Source organism: Triturus cristatus, chromosome 4_2 (genome assembly GCF_964204655.1).
Source record: "Triturus cristatus chromosome 4_2, aTriCri1.1, whole genome shotgun sequence".
Taxonomy (NCBI): Eukaryota; Metazoa; Chordata; class Amphibia; order Caudata; family Salamandridae; genus Triturus; species Triturus cristatus.
Window position 1 is genome coordinate 729,241,155 of NC_140586.1, and position 24,491 is coordinate 729,265,645.

Here is a 24,491-nt window from a genome sequence, read left to right on the forward strand (position 1 = left end):
TAACCGAGCCCTGAATAAGCAAAAGTACATAAAGCAGGGGCGTGGCTAGCTGCCTGGCAAGATGGCCGCAGCTTGAAGGAGCTCCGAGGGTGAGGCCAACTCCCCTCTCATCCATCCATTAATCCGCGGCAGATTCTGTGCCAAGGTCCGCAGGCTGAGCGCCGAGAGGAAGCGACTCCGCCTGATCCAAGTCTCGGGTCTCCCAGCGGCCCGGAACACGATCTGCGCCGCCTTGACAGTTGCGGCCTGGGTCGGCGGCCGAGACCTGGGTCTAGATTTATTGAAGTGGCCCAGGCGACGTGCGGGAGGCCCGGACTCACCCGAGCGGCGCACCGGGGGAGCTGGCGCTTTGCTGGGGGCCTGGCGTTCGCGCGAGACGTCCGCGCCCTGGTCTGGCCGCAGCGACAACAAGGCAGGGGAGACACGGCGCTGAGATGGCACACCGGGGGACGGCCCCGCAACAGAGTCGGATGAGGGTCCGGCGGTGGAAACCCTCCCCCGCCTGACAACGCAAGCTGCAGGAGGCGTCCGAGACACGCTCCGGGGGAGGCCTGGCTGACCACATTGCCCCGGAGACTTCGGGAGGAGGACAGGAGAAGACTGGTGGTGCCGCCGGACAGTGGTATTTGGGGCCTCCTGCGCTGCCTCCCTTGGGCGAGCTCAGCAAGGTGCGCTGCGGGCTGCAGCGTGATCGGCGCGGGGGCCCTTCGCTAATTGTGGGTGTGTGCCTTGCGATCTGCTGTGTGCTGGAGAACGGAGCCAACTGCTGTGGGCTGAGACAGCGGCCAATTCTGTGCTGGCTCGGGAACGACTGCGCTTCACCGGGGCACCCTGCTCCACCAACTGGCCTACAGTACACAAGGGTAACCTTCAACTGCACCTACCTGCGCGACTATGAGTGGGAAAGGAAATCGGGCGAACCAGCAGGACAAGTTGGACAAATTTGCATACAGTAAAGACCCTTCCCCAATGCCGGACCGCAACTGGCGCACCGAAAAGAGGGCGGTGGAAGCCGGGACACCTAAAGTGACACTGGAGGACATTATGGCTGCCCTGACTAAAGTGCAAACTACTGTGGGGTCGATCTCTACAGATGTGTCCCTCCTCAGAGCGGATTTTCTGAAAATGTCGGCCAGGGTCACAGACGTGGAGCAAGTGACGTCTACCCTGACGAAAGTCTCTACCTATCTACTACAAAAAGTGTCGCAACTGGAGGTGGAGAACAAGCGCATGGCGACCAAGTTGGACGATCAGGAGTGGCGCTCCCGCCGCAATAACGTGCGGATTACGGGAATTCCCGAAAGTGAGGGTCACCCCGCCATGGATTTATATGTGGAAGACCTGATAAAAAAACAGGTTGCAGCCCAGGGGACTCTCAACCTTTTTCTCAGTTGAACGCGCCCTTAGAATACCTGGTGGCCGACCGATGATTGGGGCGCCCCCCAGGCCGGTCTTGGCTCGCATATTCAACTTCCGCGACAGGGATGCTATTCTCCAGACTGCTCGAGTGGCGCCGCCTCTCCGTATCCAGAATTCAACTGTGTCCTTTTTCCCGGACTATACGGTGATGGTGTCGGCACAGCGGAGGAGCTTCCTGGAGAGCCCGTGAGCTACCCTACTCCATGCTCTTCCCGGCGCGGCTACGTGTGGTGGCGGACGGGAAGACGTGGTTCTTTGAGACGCCGGAGGAAGCTCATGACTGGCTTGAGGGATGGCAACAGGTGAAAAGTGTTGGGCGCTCGGACAGGCGAAGACGACAGCCTGGGGGGGGGTCAGAGGACCTCGCTGATCAAGATCGAAGGGCGGAGCGGCCGGAGGGAGCGGCCGGATTGAGCTCTGACTGTCGCCTCTCCTGGACTAGAGGTGTGTGGAGAACTTGGAGGACTGGAGTGGCCTACATAATTTTACTGTCCCGCACGGACTATTGGACCTTGGGACAGGGGATGTTCTTGGTCTTCCTTGGACCTCCCGCTCCTTTGCACGCAAGTAATGTTCGGGATTTGGGTATTGAGCACTCTGCTGAGTTGGGGTGGAGGGCAGTTCAAGGTCCGTATGGCAGGGAGGCAGGGAGGGGGTCGGGGGGACAGGGGTTGTTTCAATGTTCTTTTCAAAAGTTTCTGTTCATGGTGACAATGACATTTAGAACATGCAGTACATGCACTAAATATAACATACACGACCTACACAGGTATATCCGTAACGTTTGTTACCTTCTGCCCCAGCCTCTGTAATGACTGATATAACGCATGGGACGCCAGCTAGGAACATCCTAACGCCGGTGAAGCCTCTCTCTCTGCTCACGTGGAATGTGCGGGGCTTGGGAGACCAAATCAAGCGAGGTCTGGTCCTGCATGGCATTAAGAGGTGCGCCCCGGCGGTGGTCTTGCTGCAGGAGACTCACCTTACCGGCACAGCTAGTAGAGCGATGGATAGATGGGGGTATAAGATGCTGGCACACTCCGAATTCTCCTCAGGGTCTCGGGGGGGGGGTGGGCATAATGGTGCGACGACAGTCCCCCTTAACAGTACATAAAGTTAAAACTGATGGATCGGGGCGGTTTGCAGCGATCGTCACCCAATGGGAGGGGCGGCCCCTGAATATAGTCTCGGTTTATATTCCACCAGCACTGCATGCCATGGCGCTCCCGGCACTTAGCGCGTTTCTGCTGGATCTGCCGCAGGGGGAGTTAATACTGGGCAGTGACTTTAACGATGTAATAAACAACCTAACTGATCGATGCCATGCACGGGCGGGTGGCGCGGGAGTTTCCCGCCTCGGGAGCTTTATTGAAGCACTCGGGCTAATGGATTTATGGCGGCTATATCACCCAACAGCGCAACAGTTCACATACCACTCCGGTGTACACAATAGTTTAACTCGGATAGACTACTTCCTGGGTTCTGCTGGCAGTCTCAAGAACATATACAGTATAGAAATCAGACCCAGGGGCATATCTGACCACTCCCCGATACTCCTACAATACACACGCTGCCACCTAACGAGTCGCCGCATCTACCCGATGCACCCAGGCTAACTCCAGCTCCCGGCTGTCCACAAATCAAACGCGAAGGCGACGAGCCTTTATTTGCAGCCTCTGTTGACTCCCCAGTTGTCCTTTGGGAGGCATATAAAACAGTCCTTAGGGGGCAGGCTATGGCCTCCATTGTGGCATACAAGCGCGAAAAACACTTAGAGCTGGAGTCATTAGAGCTTGAGCTACACGCGGCGGAGGTCCACCAGGCCCGTGACCCAACTTCTGAAGCTTCCCACAGCCTGCGTGTAGCGCAGGCACGGTACAAGGAGTACCTCACGGAGCGCACCAGGCAGCGCTTGGAACCACGAGGCACAAAATTTACGACGTTGGTGATAAAACTGGAAAGCTGCTAGCGTGGCTTGATAGAAGGGATAGAGGCGCTAGGTGGATTGCGCAGCTTAGCCCTGATGAGGGACAGATGACGACTGACCCGCTTGAAATAGTACGCGTCCTGGCAAGGCACTTTCAGGCGGTCTAGTCTTCCGCTTCCTCCATGACAGTGGAGGTGGCGCTGACATATGTCAGAGACCTTGACATGCCCAAGCTCTCCCCTGAGGCTAAGGAAACCCTGGAAGCCGAACCCACGGTGGAGGAGATACAGGTGGCAATCGGCGAGCTGCAATCCGGTAAAGCAAACGGCATTCCGGTTGACCTCTACAAGAGGGCGGCTGGGGCGCTTGCCCCACATTTAATGAATATGTTCACTGACAGTTTGCAGAAGGGCGTACTCCCGCCTTCATCAGCGCACGGCCACCATAGTGGTGATACTGAAATCGGGTAAACCAGCTGATAAATGTACCTCCTATCGTCCCATATCGCTGCTTAATGCAGAAGCTAAGATCCTCGCAAAATTGCTGGCAACCAGGCTGACACCGCACCTGTCGGAAATCGTGCACCCAGATCAAGTCTGGCTTCATGCCCGGCAGAAGTACATCCCATAATTTGAGGCGATTGCACGGGGTGATGGCTCGGGCAGACCATCTGCGAGAACCAGCGGTGCTCCTCTCACTGGATGCGCGAATGGCGTTCGACATGGTCGAATGGCCCTTTCTTTTTGCAGTACTGTCACACCTGGGCTTTGGGCCCAAATTCTGTGCCTGGATCCGACTCCTTTACACCAAACCACTGGCCCACGTTACTGCCAACGGACATATGTCGGAGGATTTCCCCTTGACGCGTGGCACGCGTCAGGGTTGTCCCTTATCGCCATTACTTTTCGCCCTGGCGTTGGAGCAGCTAGCGGCTTGGATACGCTGGGAGCCCATGATACGGGGCCTTAAATGGTCTGACGGCTGGGAGGACCGAGTCTCCCTATACGCGGATGACGTGTTGCTGTACCTGTCCTCCCCTAGACGCTCTATATTAGCACTACTCAACCTCTGCGAAGTCTTTGTCGGAGCGTCGGGATATACGATAAACTGGTCCAAGTCGGTCCTGTATGTGCTAAATGGCCCTCCACCGCGGCTACCCGTGGATTGCCCGCTCCGGATGACGGAAGGGTCGTTTAAATACTTAGGCATATATATTACGGCGGATCAGGAGGAATTTTTCCGGCTGTATTTGCGCCCCCCTATGGACCGCCTCAAACGGGATGTACGTCACTGGGGAGCGCTGCCGCTAACCCTGTTGGGGAGGGCGGCGCTCTTCAAAATGATGGCTCTGCCTCGGTTTTTATACGTACTGGAAAATACGCCGTATCAGGTGCCACCGGCCTACTTTCGTGCCATTGCAGCACAGGTCACTAGCCTCCTATGGGGTAATGGGCCGGCGCGAATTGCGCAGAACAAACTAGTCCGCAGTTGGTATGACGGGGGGATTGCGCTCCCCAATGTCCAACTTTATTACTGGGCGTCGCAGCTAAAGGTAGTCAATCAATGGCTCCACGCGCCACAGTCTGACCCAGCATTTAAGGCGGACAGGGACATATTGGGCACGAGGGGTATGCTGTTGCCCTTATACGACGGAAGATTGGCCCTGGAGTTAATTGGCCCTCTGAGACAGAACGTAGTCATCTGGCATGCGGCCCAGGCCAAACTGGGGTGGCGGGGGGTTCTGACCCAGCTCACGCCTCTATGGGACGCAAAGCGGTTGGGGCGGCTCAGGAATAGCAGGGGCCTTGATGGCTGGGACAGCATCGGGATCTCGGTGGTAGGCGACATGTGGCAGAAAGGGGCCTCCGGAACCTCCTCGCCGGGTGCCAAGCTTAAGCCTAAGGTGTTACCTTTCAATGTGTTAAAGTATTCCATAAAATGTGGTGGTGGACGTGGTGGTGGTGGTAGGCATGGTGGTGGTGGATATGGTGGTGGTGGACGTGGGCGTGGTGGTGGGTGTGGTGGTGGTGGACATGGTGGTGGGCATGGTGGTGGTGGTGGACATGGTGGTGTTGGTGGGCATGGTGGTGGTGGACGTGGTGGTGTGTGTGGTGGTGATGGACTTGGTGGTGGAGGACATGGTGGTTGTGGGCATGGTGGTGGTGGACGTGAGCGTGGTGGTGGGTGTGGTGGTGGTGGGCATGGTGGTGGTGGGCATGGTGGTGGTGGGCATGGTGGTGGTGGTGGACATGGTGGGGGTGGTGGTGGGTGTGGTGGTGATGGACTTGGTGGTGGAGGACATGGTGGTGGTGGGCATGGTGGTGGTGGGCATGGTGGTGGTGGTGGGCATCGTGGTGGTGGACGTGGTGGGGGTGGTGGGGGCTGACGCGGTGGTGGTGGATGCGGTGGTGGTGGACACCGTGCTGGTGGTAATGTGGTGGTAATGGACATGGTGGATGTGGTGGTGTTAATGGTGGTGGACGTGGAGGTGGACGTGGTGGTGGTGGTGGACATGGTGGTGGACGTGGTGGTGGATGTGGACATGGTGGTGGTGGACGTGGTGGTGGACGTGGACATGGTGGTGGTGGTGGTGGAGGACATGGTGGTGGAGGACGTGGTGGTGGAGGATGTGGAGGACGTGGTGGACATAGTGGTGGTGGACATGGTGGTGGTGGAAGCGCTGGTGGTGGACACTGTGGTGGTGGTGGAAGCGGTGGTGGTGGAAGTGGTGGTGGTGGACGCTGTGGTGGTAGTGGACGTGGTGGTGGTGGACGTGGGGGTGAACGTGGGGATGGACGACGTGGTGGTGGTGGTGGACGTGGTGGTGGTGGTGGACGTGGTGGTGGTGGACGTGGTGGTGGTGAACGTGGTGGTGGTGGAGGACATGGTGGTGGTGGTGGGCATGGTGGTGGTGGGCATGGTGGTGGTGGTGGGCATGGTGGTGGTGGTGGGCATGGTGGTGGTGGACGTGGTGGTGGACGTGGTGGTGGACATTGTGGTGGACATGGTGGTGGTGATGGGCATGGTGGTGGTGGAGGACCTTGTGGTGGTCAATGTGGTGGTGGACGTGGTGGTGGGCGTGGTGGTGGTGAACATGGTGGTGGTGGGCGTGGTGGTGGACATGGTGGTGGGCATGGTGGTGGGCATGGTGTTTGACATGGTGGACGTAGCGGTGGTGGACATGGTGGACGTAGCGATGGTGGACGTGGTGGTGGACATGGTGGACGACGACGTGGTGGTGGACGACGACGTGGTGGTGGACGACGACGTGGTGGTGGACGACGACGACGTGGTGGTGGACGACGACGTGGTGGTGGACGACGACGTGGTGGTGGATGACGACGTGGTGGTGGATGACGACGTGGTGGTGGACTACGTGGTGGTGGACTACGTGGTGGTGGTGGTGGACTACGTGGTGGTGGATGACGATGACGTGGTGGTGGTGGTGGTGGTGGAGGACGACGACGTGGTGGTGGTGGTGGTGGACGACGACGTGGTGGACGACGTGGTGGATGTGGTGGTGGTGGACGTGGTGGTGGTGGACATGGTGGTGGTGGACGTGGTGGTGGTGGACGTGGTGTGGTGGACATGGTGGTGGTGGACGTGGTAGTGGAGGATGTGGTGTGGTGGAGGACGTGGTGGTGGTGGACGTGGTGTGGTGGAGGACATGATGGTGGTGGTGGTGGACGTGGTGGACATGGTGGTGGATGATGTGGTGGACATGGTGGTGGATGACGTGGTGGACATGGTGGTGGATGACATGGTGGTGGTGGATGTGGTTAATGTGGTGGTGGTGGACGACATGGTGGTGGATGTGGTGGTGGTGGACGACATGGTGGTGGTGGATGTGGTGGTGGTGGACGTGGTGGTGGACGTGGTGGTGGACATGGTGGTGGAGGACGTGGTGGTGGAGGTGGAGGACGTGGTGGTGGTGGTGGACGTGGTGGTGGTGGTGGAGGACGTGGTGGTGGAGGACGTGGTGGTGGAGGACGTGGAGGTGGAGGACGTGGTGGTGGTGGTGGAGGACGTGGTGGAAGACGTGGTGGTGGAGGACATGGTGGTGGTGGAGGACATGGTGGTGGTGGAGGACATGGTGGTGGTGGAGGACGTGGTGGAGGACGTGGTGGTGGTGGAGGACGTGGTGGTGGTGGAGGACGTGGTGGTGGTGGAGGACGTGGTGGTGGTGGTGGAGGACGTGGTGGTGGTGGTGGAGGACGTGGTGGTGGTGGTGGAGGACGTGGTGGTGGTGGTGGTGGAGGTGGTGGTGGTGGTGGAGGACGTGGTGGTGGTGGTGGTGGTGGAGGTGGTGGTGGTGGTGGAGGTGGTGGTGGTGGTGGTGGATGTGGTGGTGGTGGTGGATGTGGTGGTGGTGGTGGACGTGGTGGTGGATGTGGTGGTGGTGGTGGACGTGGTGGTGGTGGTGGTGGTGGTGGTGGTGGTGGTGGTGGAGGTGGTGGTGGTGGTGGATGTGGTGGTGGTGGTGGTGGTGGATGTGGTGGTGGTGGTGGATGTGGTGGTGGACGTGGTGGTGGTGGACGTGGTGGTGGTGGTGGACGTGGTGGTGGTGGAGGTGGTGGACGTGGTGGAGGTGGTGGACGTGGTTGTTGCGGTGGTTGTGGACGTGCTTGTGGCGGTGGACGTGCTTGTGGCGGTGGACGTGCTTGTGGCGGTGGACGTGCTTGTGGCGGTGGACGTGGTGGTGGCGGTGGACGTGGTGGTGGCGGTGGACGTGGCAGTGGACGTGGCAGTGGACGTGGCAGTGGCGGTGGACGTGGCGGTGGACGTGGTGGTGGCCGTGGACGTGGTCGTGGTGGTGGCGGTGGACGTGGTGGTGGCGGTGGACGTGGTGGTGGCGGTGGACGTGGTGGTGGACGTGGTGGTGGACGTGGTGGTGGTGGTGGACGTGGTGGTGGTGGACGTGGTGGTGGTGGTGGATGTGGTGGTGGTGGTGGATGTGGTGGTGGTGGATGTGGTGGTGGTGGACATGGTGGTGGTGGACATGGTGGTGGTGGTGGACGTGGTGGTGGTGGGCGTGGACGTAGTGGTGGTGGACATGGACGTGGTGGTGGTGGTGGTGGTGGTGGTGGTGGTGGTGGTGGTGGACGTTGACGTGGTGGACGTTGACGTGGTGGTGGACATGGACGTGGTGGTGGTGGACGTGGTGGTGGACGTGGTGGTGGTGGTGGATGTGGTGGTGGACGTGGTGGTGGTGGACGTGGTGGTGGACGTGGTGGTGGTGGACGTGGTGGTGGTGGACGTGGTGGTGGTGGACGTGGTGGTGGTGCTGGTGGACGTGGTGGTGCTGGTGGACGTGGTGGTGGTGGATGTGGTGGTGGTCGCTGTGGTGGTGGTGGTGGACGCTGTGGTGGTGGTGGTGGTGGACGCTGTGGTGGTGGTGGATGCTGTGGTGGTGGTGGATGCTGTGGTGGTGGTGGACGCTGTGGTGGTGGATGCGGTGGTGGTGGACGTTATGGTGGACCTGGTGGTGGTGGACACGGTGGTGGAAGTGGTGGTGGTGGATGTGGTGGTGGATGTGGTGGTGGATGTGGTGGTGGACGTGGTGGTGGACGTGGTGGTGGACGTGGTGGTGGACGTGGTGGTGGACGTGGTGGTGGTGGTGGTGGTGGTCGTGGTCGTGGTCGTGGTCGTGGTGGTGGATGTGGTGGTGGTGGACGTGGTGGTGGTGGACGTGGTGTTAAAATAGCTGGCACATTTGCTGTTAGGATCCATACAGCAAGGTGATACAGGACTTTAGGTTCAACAAAACTTCCACAGTCTGAGTGAAATATCTGATGCTATTTAAAAAGACTGTTTGAAAATTTAAGGGCTTTCACTTTTAATTTCCCCATAGGGAATTGATTAAAAAGTGCTGTCAGTAATAAAGTTAAATCGGGGAGATGAGTCATCCGCAAGATGACAAAACAAGGAATGCACATGAGAGAGATAGGGGGAGCAGGAGGTAAGCCCGGGAGTGGTGCGTGCCTGCGCGCGCAGTCTGCTCATTTTCAAGCACTGCACTCCTGGCGCGCCACTGCTCTCTCCCGCAAGGTGGATGCCGCCACAAGCATGAGTGTGTGTTTCAAAATGAGCAGAGCGATGGCTAAAAGCCCTCCGATGCAGCGCATGCGCGCTGCGTAGGCGAGACCTAAAAAACGACTTACTATTGGTAACAGTCTTTCTGGTGTATTCTCTGTCTACCGGCAGATTCCTCTCTGTCCCCTCTCTGTTCTGACAGTTGGTCATTAGGCCCAGTAAAAAAAAAAAGTTCCAGGAAGGTTGTTGCACTGCGCTGCCTCATGTGATGTCGTTCTTTGTCTCTGCCTTTCCATGCAGGGAAAAAGTGGGACAGAAACTGACGACGATGTTCTGGGGTAGGCACTTTATGACTCTAGTAACCTTAACAGCTCTTTGCCTCCGGCACAGAGGTGGAGTAAATCGCTCCCTGCTGGCACAGGAAAGCTATGAAAGTTTCCACATCCAGTCTGGTGTCTGGAAATTTTCAACAGGCAAGGAATCTATCTGCATGTAAATAAAGTATTCATTAGAAAGGTTGTTATCAAATGTAAGTAACTTTCTTCCTGACTCTAGGCCCACCATCTCATTGAAGTCTCCAGTCTAGTCAAGTAAAACTCCTCACTAGGCAAAACTCAATCAACCCTGGCTGTATGTAAACGAACAGGTTTCCCCAGAAACATCTATTTCACCTAAACAATAAAATGTGTATTTATCTGACTCTTTCTCCTGTCAACAATGATTGAGCATATTTCTGCGTGTGTGCTACTCAGATTGAAAATAGATTTAAAGGTTGTTCTTCACACAACGTAAAGTATGTAACTTGGTCTTTAATGTGTGTCTGTTCCTTGAAATAATTAAGTGCTGGGTGAGGGGAAACCTTCTGCTTCCATTTTTTGGTACCCTTTATATAAACTGTGTCTCTTGTAACTACAATAAGGGTTTAATGGCTGCCTCTTATTTGTCCACTCTCTTCCTTTTAAGATCTTTACTCGGATGTTGAGTCGGATTTCCATGCCAAGGTTCCTGTTGTCTTTTGCAGAGATATTAAAAGGTTTGTGCTGTAATGAAAATGATGACCGGGAGTGGGTGTATGAATAGTGCTTCATAATAGCAGAAACTGGTTATAAATGCTAATTTTTTTCTTAAGATTCACCACTACGTACATGTATAAACAGAGGATGACACACAAACACCTTATTTTGCTTTAGGCATGACATGGGCAATCCGTTTAAACTGTACCATCACGCATGTACAGAAAACCAAGATGTTATGGTTTTATTGAAGGCAGTACTGTAAAAATATATGTCCGTGTTAACTGCTTCCTTTAACTATTTGAATTTGAATTGAGTTTGGTAAAAATATTTATGGCTTTCAGTGCTGTCACAAGGAGCACAGTAGTTCCCTTCACTCCCAGGGACTATTTTGGCAAAGTGTGCTTTTTGAAGGCAAAAAACCACCGAAATAATCTTGCTTGTTTTTTTGTTTTTTTTAAATATTGGTGAAGGCCCGGTAGCTCTGCTAAATTTTACTTAAACTGTGGTAAAAGAAAACAAGCATTGGCAAATTCAAAACCTGGCAAACCACTCCAGACCTATTAACTTTGTCAGTGCTTCGAAGTGGATTCATTCAGTTGATACAAGCACAACAGTCCCACAGTACTCTCCAGTAGCCCTTAATGTACTTTTTTGAGTTTACTTTTGACTTGTTTTTGTCTCCCAATATGAGAACAATGTGCATGCCAGTTTTTGTTTGATCACACTTTGATAAATTGATTAGCTGCTTCTAAGCCCATTGTTCTGCCTTCAGTTTTAGGTACCGTGGTGATTGCACTTGGGCACATTTAGATGCTAGTAAAATCACCTTTTTTGGCATTATTTACTGACTGTCAAGAATGATAAAATTATATTTGCAGCATGGTGTTTACTACTGACAATTATCCCCATCAAGGGAGAAACCCGGGAGCTGTCTGCGCTGCCATGCACCCTTACGCCCCACCCCCTCCACTCCTCCTCCAGATTTATCAACATTTCCTCTTAGCCTGTACTGGTGTTGGAGAAGTTTAAACCTGTTGTTCCCATCTCCCTCTGCTAATGCTTCACAGATTGTGGTTCTCAAACGAGCCATGTGGGCTACTTTTATATTTGTTCCCCTCACACTCTAGTACAGCTCCTGTCACCAAGGTGGATTTGGAGCATTCATCATCAGCTGTTCTGACTCTGGCACTGGTCGACCCTCACATATGGAGCAATGTGGTGCTATTATGTATGTTGCCGTTCAGTTCGGGCAAGAGTCAAATTTATGGAGACGGCAGCTCCACTCATAGCCACTCAGACTGCGCTGGCTGCTATATCATTATCGAAGGCACTCACAGTAATGGCCCCGGAGATGCCTTCCCTGAGAAGATTCTGGCCGTGGCTAGGAAAAGGGTGGCTGAATTTGAAGACCAAACTCTTGTGGAGCATCTTCTAAACCCTTAGAAGACCAATTTTATTGGGTTTCTTGTCACGCTAAAGAGAGATATCTTAGTATCCTATTTTTAGCAATAACATTAATAAACAAGCATTGGCATAGCCAATAGGTTTCGCCTTTGGGGCCTTATAAGTGTTTAACCATGCAACAGTTAATGTTGTTGCACCAAGGATATTATGCTGCATAACTAAATACTTATAAGGTCCCAAAAGCGAGACCTATTGGCTATGCCAATGCTTGTTTCCTCTTTTTTGTTTTAAAGTGAGTCATTCTGAACCTAAATATATGTTATGTTGGGGTGGTAATTACCAATGCCAGACAGTAACTAAGTACACTACCTCAAAAATAAAAATGTGTAAAATTAAATAAATGTTCGAGGAATATTAGCTGCAGATCACACACTTAGGATAAGATCGCCATCTGGTGTTGGGCTCGGATGATTGCAGGTTTTTGTTGTCTTCGGAAGAAGCCTTTTAGTCACAAGATAGGTGACTCCTCCTCTGGACAACAGTGCGCATGGGCATCCACTCCATCCTCAGATTGTTTTTTTCCGCCATTGGGTTCGGATGAACTTTTCCACTCCGGCTGAAAACTTCTGAAAATCCAGCTTTTGAAACCAACAACCTCTACAACTCGACACCGAAATCCAATCGGACCGGTTCCGGATACGGCTCATGGAAAGGACACCCTTTAAATAATGCCCCCAAGCTGGAGCAAAGTTCCCCCACAGTGACCACCACGAGGTCTGCAACCTGTGCCTCTCGCCGGAACATAACGAATCCAACTGTCCAGCCTGCGCCGCATTCCGTTCCAAGAAAACCATCCGGGACCGAAGAGCTCGACGCCATATCATGGCCAGACCAGCTCCAGAACCAGAGGACATCTTTGCCCTGGATGTCCCGGAAGACGATTCCGAAGACCTCCAAATCGTATCCGAAGCGGACGATTCTGATGACCTCATCACTCCGGGGCAACGAGGTAGTACCAGTGCCCCTACCCCAACCCCCCCAAAAGAGACATTAATAAAGACTCCGCCAGCTGACCCCAGTCGCGACCGAAAATCGTCTTCAGAAGCCCCGCCCTCGGGCCCGGCTCCGAAGAAATAGAAGCCTGCAGGTGGCTCGGGCTCGAGCAAACCACATGTTATTGTGCCCACAATACCTTCGGCACCGAAGACTCAACACCTCTCGGCACCGAAGCAGGCTCCGAGACCATCGAGGCCGAAAGGTTCTTCGGCTCCGAAAGCATCCCCGGGACCAAAAAAAGGTCCACAGAGATTCTACCGATCACCCAAAACCTAGATCGGAACCGAAAAAGTCGGCACCAAAGCCACTTTCGGCCAATGAAGAACTTTTCTCCCGGACCCCACGCAAAAAAGGATTTATATCAATCTAAAAACCGGACATGTCACCGCTGTGCCATACAAGAAAAGGAAGCTGGATACCACACCTCCTCCAGCTCCCATAAAGAAGAAGGACTTGGCCACCTCACCCATTCGTCCTTCCTCTCCTATATCACCTCTCATCCCACCCCCTCTGCCCCCACCTCCTCCTCCTCTACCATCTCCTTCACATACACTACCTCCACAGGATGATGATGATGATGATTTAGGGGGGAGGGGAGACCCGGATGACCTTAATGACCTTAATGATCCTAATGATCCTTTCACACTCCCGGATACGGCACCCTTAGATGACTGGGCTTTCCCTTTACCTGACATCCCTGATCCCACTACATACCCCTCCAAACCCTCCCCTCCTGATGACCACCTAGGGTTTGGACAGCTGTTAAACAGGGCAGCACTGTTCCATGGCGTCACCATGCATCAGTTCAGATCTTGCCCATGATTAAAGGGGTCATAAAACACGCCACTGAGGTTTTTAAAGACCCTGTTAGAGCTAGGGTTCTTAACCCCCGCATTGAAAAAAAAATATAGACCGGCCCCACAAGATCCCGCGTACATTAAGGCACAGCTCCCTCTAGACTCTTTAGTCGTTTCAAACGCACGAAAGCGGGCTAACCCAAACAACAGGAGACACACCGCCCCCAGACAAAGAGTCCAAGCTATTAGAGGCCTCGGGCAAACGGGTTGCAGCACAAGCTGCTAACCATTGGCGTATTGCCAATACACAAGCCCTATTAGCTCGATATGATAGGGCTCATTATGATCAACTAGAAGATCTTTTGCAACACCTGCCAGATCAGTACAAATCCCAGGCCAATGACCTCATCCAAGAGGGAAAACTGATATCTAATGCGTCAATCAAATGTGCATTAGACGCAGCGGACACTGCCTCTAGGGTGGTTAACACAAGCATACTACTTAGACGCCACGCATGGCTATGTATTTCAGGCTTTAAGCCGGAAGTAAAAACAACCATTCTTGCTCAACCCTTCAACCAAGAGCAACTATTTGGACCCGCAGTAGACACTGCACTAGAGAAGATGAAGAAAGATAACGAGACTGCTAAATCAATGGGAGCATTACAGTCTCCACAACCCCGAGGCTCCTTTCAACGCTCCTTTTACAGGGGAGCCTCCAAAAATGTGGGAACAGACACCTCTTCCACCTTCAAAACCTCCGCACAAACATCCCCTAACAGAGGATATTTTAGAGGAGGATATAGGGGAAACAATACCAAGGGCCGAGGACGAGGCAATACCAACACCCGCACCTCTCCAGCCACTAAACAGTGACTTGCCCCCACTCCCCCCAGACCATTCCACTCCAGTCGGGGGAAGACTCCAACAGTTCCTACCTGTCTGGAATTCCATCACAACAGACAACTGGGTAAGATAAATTATCCAGTTTGGTTACTGCCTCGAACTCACAAACACCCCCCCACACATACCACCCAAACACCGGCCAATGTCTCCACACCATCTTACACTCCTCAAACAGGAAATTCGGTCCTTGCTTCAAAAACACGCAATAGAACCAGTTCCACTTCAACATCAGGGTACAGGAGTATATTCTCTATACTTTCTAATTCCCAAAAAGGACGAGACTTTAAGACCCATACTCGACCTCAGAGTACTAAACTAGTACATACACTCAGATCACTTCCATATGATCACTCTCCAACAAGTCCTCCCACTACTTCAACAAGGCGACTTCCTTGCCACATTAGACCTCAAGGACGCATGCTTTCACATCCCCATGCATCCCGCTCACAGGAAGTATCTAAGATTTGTGGTAGACGGACAGCACTATCAGTTTACAGTCCTCCCATTCGGAGTAACAACTGCACCCAGGGTATTCACCAAATGCTTAGCGGTAGTGGCAGCGCATCTCAGCAGTCAACAAATCCATATCTTCCTGTATCTCGACGATTGGCTCATAAAAGCCAATACACTCGAGAAATGCGTTCTCCACACTCACCGCACTATTCAAACCCTACACGACTTGGGATTTACCATCAACTATCCCAAATCTCAACTACAACCCTCCCACATACATCAATATCTGGGAGCTACCATAAATACGTCCAAGGCCATAGCTTATCCCAGGACAGCCAGGATAGCCAACATACAAAACCTCATCTTAAAATTTCAAACTCAACACTCTCTTCCAGCAAGAGTGTTTATGCAACTGTTAGGCATGATGGCGTCATGCATCTCCATCGTACCCCACGCACGACCCCAAATGCGTCCTTTGCGAGAATGTCTAGCACAACAGTGGAACCAGGCTCACGGACAACTTACCGATCTGCTGTTGGTGGACAGTCGCTCGCTTCGTTCACTGAAATGGTGGAACACCATCAACCTATCCAAAGGGCGACCGTTCTTAGAGCCTCTTCCGCAAGTAGTGCTGACCACCGACGCATCTCTCACAGGGTGGGGAGCCCACCTCCTCCAACACACCACTCAGGGCAGATGGACCACTCAACAAAAACTGCTCCATATCAATCACCTAGAACTCCTAGCGGTGTTCCTAGCACTGAAATCCTTTCAAGTACATCTAAAGAACAAAACTGTCCTCATCCGCACAGACAACATGACGACGATGTATTACATACAAAAGCAGGGGGGGGACACATTCTCTCCAACTGTCCCAACTCGCACAGAACATCTGGAGATGGGCAATTCCCAAACATCTACCTGCTAGCGGAACACCTTCCAGTGGTTCACAACCAGGTTGCCGATCTCCTAAGTCGTCAGACACAGCAAATCCACAAATGGGAATTACACCCCATTCTTCCAAAAATGGGGCCAACCTGTTCGCCACACACAAACGCAAAATGCCCAACCTTCGCCGCCAGGTTTCCACACCCACAGTCGAAGGGCAATGCAATATGGATGAACTGGTCAGGCAGATTTGCGTACGCTTTTCCGCCTCTCCCACTCATTCCATTTGTGGTACACAAGCTCAAACAACAGTCGCTAAAACTGATCCTAGTAGCTCCCACTTGGGCACGTCAACCCTGGTTCACGACACTCCTGGAACTATCGCTAGTTTCACATCCAAAATTGCGCCTTTCACCGGCCCTATTAACCCAGAACCATGGAGAAATCAGACACCCAGATCCACAGCAACTGAACTTGGCAATCTGGCTCCAGAAGTCTTAGAGTTCGGTTACCTCAACCTCCCACCAGACTGTATGAATATCATAAAAGAAGCTAGAAGACCTACTACTAGGGCGTGTTATGCTGCAAAATGGAAAAGATTTGCCATTTATTGCACTAACAATGATGTACGTCCACTGGATGCTTCCATCCAAAACATTATTTGCTATTTACTACACTTGCAAAGATGCAATTTAGCGTATTCCTCCATACGTCTACACCTAGCAGCCTTAGCCTACTTACAAAATAGACAACACCTGTCCCTCTTTAAGGTACCAGCCATCAAAGCCTTTATGGAAGGTCTCAAAAGGATTATTCCTCCAAGATTACCACCTTCCCCAGTGTGGAATCTAAATATTGATCTAACAAGGCTCAGGGGTCCTCCATTTGAACCTATGCATAAATGCGAACTGCAGTTCCTAACGTGCCAAGTGGCTTTCCTTTTCGCAATCACATCCCTGCGAAGGGTAAGTGAAATACAAGCCTTAACTCTTGAAGAACCATTCCTACAACTACATCGTAACAAAGTGGTTCTTAGGACAAACCCAAAATTCCTACCTAAAGTCATTTCCCCTTTCTATCTTAACCAATCAGTCGAGCTACCAGTCTTCTTCCCTAATCCAGACTCAGTAGCTGAGAGGGCCCTTCATACCTTAGATGTTAAAAGAGCCTTGCTTTATTACATCGACAGAACCAAACCTTTTCGCAAAACCAAACAGCTGTTTGTTGCTTTCACTCCACCACATAAAGGCAACACCATTTCCAAATCAGGTATAGCTAGGTGGATAGTTAAATGTATCCAAATATGTTACCAAAAAGCTAAACGCACTCTTACAGTTCCCCCTAGGGCGCACTCCACGCGTAAAATAGGGGCTTCCATGGCATTCTTAGGGAACATTCCCTTAGAAGACATTTGCAAAGCAGCCACATGGTCTACCACACACACCTTCACTAAACATTACTGTGTTGATGTGCAATCCAAACAACAAGCTGCAGTAGGCCAAGCTGTCCTAAAAACTCCATTCCAAACTGCTGCAACGGATACAGGTGCCCACCGCTAGGGGAGACACTGCTATATAGTCTATCCTAAGTGTGTGATCTGCAGCTCATATGCCTCCAACGGAATATGCTACTTACCAGTGTGCATCTGTTCTTGGCATGTAGAGCTGCAGAGCCACACACGCCCACCCGCCTCCCCGGGACCTGTATCTGTTACAGCATTTTCTTAATTAGACACTACACATGGACATCCTTTCTCTTTCTTCTTATACACTCCATCATTTCCCATCATGGCGAAAAACAATCTGAGGATGGAGTGGATGCCCATGCGCACTGTTGTCCAGAGGAGGAGTCACCTATCTTGTGACCAAAAGGCTTCTTCCGAAGACAACAACAACCTGCAATCATCCGAGCCCAACACCAGATGGCGATCTTATCCTAAGTGTGTGGCTCTGCAGCTCTACATGCCAAGAACAGATGCATACTGGTAAGTAGCATATTCCATATATATATACACACATATACACACACACATATACATACATACATCACATAATTGTCCGCTTCATTGCTATGAGCAGAATAAGTTTGCAAACTTTGATAATCACAAAACCAATCTGAGCTTAAAATCCTCCGGCAGTCAAAGGGAACCTGATGCTGAACACAGCGGCACAATTAGTATGCAAAGCTATACAGACTGCCATTCAACATGCCAAATCCCAATTAAAGTCAGCCAATCATGACCTAAGCCTAGCCACACAAATAGTCTGAACTCGCTATTACAAGTCAAGCAATTTTTAAACCCGTGAAGACAGCCAATCAGCATCTGAAAATCCCCAAAATCCAGTAAATCCCTGCAATTCAGCCAATCAGCATCAGAACCTACTCAATGCTGATAAATCCCTAGTGTCTAGCCAACCACACGCTGAATCCTCGCAGCAGAAACGAGCCGTGTTTAATCCTCTGAGAAAAGATTAACAACAGATCATGGAATATATTGTAAATAGGAACCGGTATCCCAACATACGAATTGACATCGGCATGCCTTTCAAATGGCTTGTCTACCAAACCAATAACGAATCAGTGCTGCCCTCATTTCAAACTAGCCAATCACTGTTGCAGTATGTGCTTCCCCACTTAAGGGCCCAGGATGTGTAGCCCACCGCTGCCACCATGTTGTGGGCCAATGGCAACTTCTGCGTAATGAGGACAAATATGCCTTGTTGGTACAAGTTTTACGTTTGAAAAGAAATGCTAAAAACAGAAAACTGTCTGTTTCCTTGATTTTTTTTCTGCAAACGTTCTTGCTCACTCTTGGACTTTCTTTATTTCATTTGCAATGTGTGATCTTGTTTCAAATTTACAAAAACAAATTACATTCAACCGTATTGAAATGTAAGATAAATGTTACCTGGCACCACACCAAACTCCCTAACTAGGGTTCACAAAGCTGCACCTCCAACTGCTCAGTAGCCTTTGCTGTGTCTTAGCTTATTTTGGACAGGGGCTAACCCAGCTGTCAGTCATGTTTTATTGTTGGGCTCTGCACAAAGGTGAAGACTGCGGTTCAGCAGCAGGGGTCATTGCCAGGCTAAAAGCCGGTTTCTCCTGTTTGGGTGTGCATCAAAATTAGGTCACAAACCTTAAAAATATACTTAAACCGTGGACAGCAACTGGGTATGTAGGCCATGAGCGGAGACTCTACTAATCAGTATATTCTGAAAGCTATCAATAATAGGCTGTGAAAGTCTGGGAGTACCACCAGCCAGGTGCTGCATTTAGTAGTGCCCAGTATATGCCTCTGTCTAAACTGTCAGATCACACAATGCATAGCATGGCAACCATGAGAGAATTTCATAATGGAATCACAAAGGATTGGAAAGAGTAGTCCTTGAAGTGGATGGGTCAGGTAGGGTTCATCAGCCTGCCGAACATTGGATTAACACTCATATTTACGTGAGGACCCTTATAAGAACTAGGACATTCTTTAATCCCATGCCCTGAATACATCCTGTCAGCCCTAAATCACCAGTGTGTGCCACTCTCCTTCTTTAGTGGGGTCCTTACCCAGTTTCCCTACAGGACTGGAGGTCAGTGTGAAAAAGCCACCAATAGGCTGCCATTAATAGCCAAATAAAATTCCTTCTCCTAGATACTAACCTTCTCATAGACTCCTGCTAAAGCTAGTCCTTCATCCTTCCAATACAGTTATACAGGTCTTGCGTTTAGCTACCAACATGGATACGCCACTTGGTATTAAACCTAGCCTCAGCTTCTCCCCTTGTCCATTTTGTGTGATAACCGGATTTGTGGTTAGTTGTAATTTTTTTAAGATGCCAATGCCCCCATCCAGGTAGCCTGCTTCCCTCCAAAGAGATCACTTTGGGTTATAGGGTCCCAGCAGGGCTTGTTTGGCTGAGGAATAGGGTCAATCCATTGGGCTTGTTGTTTGGTTTAAATTAAGAGAGGAATAGACTCACCATTTTAGGGTTTTGGTTCATATTTGTCAATCTACTCAAAAGGGAAGGGAATGACACCCGATTGACCAAAGTACAAATACTTTGCCTCGGGAGGTAGCCTGGTGTATAAGGATTGCAATGTCATCCATTCCTCTACTTGAACAGCAGAATCGGCATGGACATGTATTAGACATTCAATCAGATTGGAAAGTACAGAGTGACTTCCATTTTGTCAGCTTGCTTCCATATTGAGTCATCACGTTATAAAACAATCCAACAGGAAAACAAACCTGTCAGAAAAACAAAAGAGAAGCAACCAGCTCCTGTTTCTCATAGAGGTAGAGACGTAAACGCACAATCTGCATGCCGTTACATATGAAAAACTCAGCTTGGTGCAACCACCAAACATGCAGCTGACTCCAGCTGCCTAACGCCCAAGTCTGAATGCGGAACAGAAACAGAAGTAGGTGGAAAGCATGAACTGGTCGGTACCCGTGATCATGATTCTAGTCAAAAGCATTGCTAAAAATCTGCTAAAACAATGGGGCTCCATTGGTCATGATGGAAGAACCATGGACAACCATGGTTTGTCAACAATCATAACAATGTGTGTTAAGCCACAGCTCAGCAGGTTAATGAATCCTGCCTGGCCACACACTTTAAGGACCGCTCTTTAATATGCTTGGCGCATCCATGATGTATGTCTCATGGATGCCCTGCTATGACCGGGTGCTTCTGCGCTCTTGCACCAGGAAACTGTACTGCCACTGAGCCTTGACACAGAGAGAGGCTAACCGAAGGAGTGACTGAGAAGCGAGAATATCAGAAGCAGGGAGAAGGGAGGAGGGAACAGGAAGGGGGTGGAGGGAGCAAAGAGACGAGGATAAGGGGCGAGGCAGGGGATGACGACGAAGGAGAGAAAATGAAGGAATTGATGGAGGAGAAGGATGGATGACAAAGAAAGGAAGTGCGACAAAAAGATGGAAGGCAAAAGGATATAAAAAGAAGGATCTTGAGAAACAGGGCAAACATTGTAAAAGAGGGAAATAAAATAGAGGGAGAATAGGGATAAGGGAGAGAAAGGAGGAAGCAGAGAAAGAAAAGGGGTATTTAAATCACCAGAGTGTTAAGGTTAGTGGATTGAGCGAAACAGTATGAGTGGGAGGGGCTGCGGCCACCATTGTTTATGTGCACCTGGAGCTCCCGGTTTGGGGATCACAATTTTGGCAATTATCCCCGTTAAACTGTCGGCGTCGGCCCGCCACCTATATGTCCCTGGAGCTAACTGGGACCCCTACCGAAGTACATCTCTGCAGTGACTGCAGACAACTAGAACACTGCGCTTACCTGCTGGCTTGATCTCCATGGTGGCTTAGGTCCGGCACGCTCTGCCCAGATACCAGCGCTGCGGGCTGAACCTCCTGCTCTGTGTTCGGCTGACCGCCGGCGAGCTGCTTCGCACGGATCCCCACCGCTGCATTGGATGAGGAACAGGATCATTTGGCAAGGGCCGGAGCTGACCTCCCAGTCGGGCACCAGCACAGGACGCCTCCCGATGCCCAGCTAAGCGCCCTGCAGGTGGCCGGGACGCCCTCCCGTTGTGGATCTCCAGCTTCCGTTGCGGCGCTGGTCCGTCCCGTTGGCGCTGGGTGAGCGGAGCCCGGGACTGTGGATCTCCGGCTCCGTTGCGGCGCTGATCCGTCCTGTTGGCGCTGGGTGAACGGAGCCCGGGACCATCGTCCTAAATCTAGCCTCAGTGTTGCTTCCGCTTGCAGCGTCATCCCCCGGCCTGGGACCTGACACCAGTTGGACCGTACTTAACTTGCGGCAACTCACACCAGCTACAGAAGTTACCGGGGGACCAGTGGGATCCCTTGATCCTCGGCGCCCCTCACGACTGCCCTCACTGGGGATAACGCTCCTCGGCAGCTGCCTCCCTCTCTGCCGACGGTGACGGAGTTTGAATCGGTGCACTCGATCGGAGGAGGCGCGAACGTGGAGCCCCGCCCCTCCGCTGAGTCAGAATCCAGTTACTATTTTCGGACCCTTTACTCTATGGATTATGCTCATCTACACAAGCAATGGCTGCAGGCTGCCTCGACCCAAAATGGCGGCGCCTCGATAGCGCGGGGAGCACAGCTTTGCTCCTGAAAAATGCATCGGAGTGAATGCAGAAGTGAATCGGAGCTGTCTCAACGAGGTAAATAAGCCTAAGCAACGCTACCGAGGTAACCACTATACTCTTGGGTAGGAAAGGTTTATTCACAACATCTGCACATCATTCAAAATGGCGGGAGTTGGAGGCTACTCTAATTGATAAACACCAGCCTTCTCCACCACATCATAGATAAAGACACAGGACCAACAGGCACAGCAACTCACACATAGAAATAGTCAAAGGACTATCCCAAAATAGGCTTGGGACACGGAAAGAGTGATAGGACTAACAAGATTTGGCTCACCACATCTACAGCTATCTGATCACTCTAGCTCTCTAGGCATTCACACCTCATCATACCCATTATTCCCATACCGAGTTGTCATTATCCGCTATTCCACTGTTACCTACACCCTATATACATTAGGAATTGCCTTCATCTAATTCGACAGTACCCTTAACAACATTGAGGAAGATGCACAGGATGGTGTCGCCGCTTACACATTTTAGCAGCTGCTCCGACCTGATCTGTTAGGCCAATACGTGTAGTTACATACTATAGAAACCTCTAGTACAGCCTCTCTATTCCACCCCCCCTCTCCTGTGCCTACCTACCCCTCACTTTAAGCCTCCTATCTCGCCAGCTTCATACTATGGAGCCCATAGGCCTGCACACCTACTCAATCAAATATCCCCCGAGCCTCTCAAAAAAGGCAGCCAAAGATTTTAAACATAGGCAGTTAAAATCTCACCCGAAACACCAATTGCTGACTCCTACTTCTCTTATAACACAGGATGCACAACTAATGACATCATTTTCTAAACCAAAAGAAGAGCACAATGGAGGAAAGCCTTCCTCACACTATTCACAATTACATCCACCAAAAAAACTGCACACGGTCTCACATTGCACATCACTCCTTCCCCTTTCTTCACAGCGAAGGCCACTATCACCATCTACCACAATGGTATCATCCTCATGCAGGCATCTGACCATAACCTTCACATTCTGGACAACATCTTCCCGATCATCAAAGCAAAGGTTGCAAACCCCTATCCCTTCTCACCTTCTAACCTTTCCCCCAACTATCGGATAGATCCCCTATCTAACCCCGCAATTGGACCTCCCCTAGTATCATCCCATAACAATCAAACTCTCAGCCCTGGCATAGCCAACACCCCACTAAGCAACCTTTACCTACAGAACCCATACTCGGCCCCCAGCTCCATCACAACATCTCCTATACCTACCTCGCCTTACACGGGCACTATCTCACCCCCAGCCTTCACACACGCCCCCTCGCCTGCCACTAACACCCCCCATTTCCTAAAGGACTCCATCTCCTACCCCACTTATAGTACTCCCCTCGCCACTTCCACTATCATACCCAACAACCGCTCGGTTGACCTGGCCCCCATCGCTCCTCACATACTCATTCCTGATCAGCTTGCTATCTCATCTCCCCCCCCCCCCCCCCCCGCACCACGAAGCGCACAGTCCCACTGCCTTCCGCTCACATCAACACCCCCTCCCAACCCCTGCATACCCCCCACCCAGCCATTGTTGGCCACTCAGATACACGGCCTTATACTAAACCAGCCACGTCGAAAGTACACGTTAATACCCAGACATGTCTCCTCTCAAACACGACATCCCATATTTCAGATCACGGACTTGACATGATACTTAGATCCCTACACCAATGATTCGGCAACCACACAAACCGCTAACAAGAGACACTCATCAGCAACGCACTAGCCCCAGGTCTCAGCCGCCCCCCAGATGGAAATCAATACCCTACCCTAATGCCCCATCGCGACCCAACAGGATAACATCCCCCATCTCAGCGAATGATCTTACCTCCCTGCTCCGCTCCTACACACCCCCTTCCCTGGATACTACACAGACAGACGCCCTACAAAAAGTGTCCTTTATCCAGGCCATCCAACCCAGTGCCTCTCGAGTCTCGACACGACATACTCCTAGAGGTATTGTTGAAAACAACCTCAAGAGAGTACCCATCCTCCACAACCACAACACCACTTCCTCTACAAACCAGCTCAAATGTATCCTACTAAATTGTAGATCTGCTTCGCGTCATGCCACAGACATAGCTGACCTCATATTAACCACGGAACCCGATCTCATAATTTTGACAGAAACCTGGCTAAATGACTCTTCCACGCCCATCCTAGACATACTAGTTCCCCCTAACTATTACATCTCTAGACTCGACAGACTAGATAGGCCAGGGGTGGCATCGCCTGCATTCATAGAAACTTCCTCTCGGTGAACCGCATCAACTCACCAACGCTTTCTTCATGCGAGTACCTCTGCCTAGACATCACAAACAATAGCAAGCCCCTATGCTCCCTACATTCCTTTTACACCCTCCTGGAAACAATCTCATCTTCATCGAACAAATAATGGATATCATAGCCGCAATTGTCGAAAACAAAATACGCAAATCTTCTTGGG

At 51.6% G+C, this 24,491-nt stretch overlaps 1 protein-coding gene across 2 annotated transcripts in view; it reads left to right on the forward strand.

Moving 5' to 3' along the window:
* Positions 1 to 24,491, forward strand: part of TUT4 (terminal uridylyl transferase 4) — a 1,269,543-nt gene that overhangs the window by 280,201 nt on the left and 964,851 nt on the right. For both annotated transcript variants that reach the window (XM_085602613.1, XM_085602614.1), the window contains exon 9: positions 10,343 to 10,412. In XM_085602613.1, the coding sequence (XP_085458739.1) occupies positions 10,343 to 10,412 (70 nt within the window). The remainder of the gene's footprint in view (positions 1 to 10,342; positions 10,413 to 24,491) is intronic.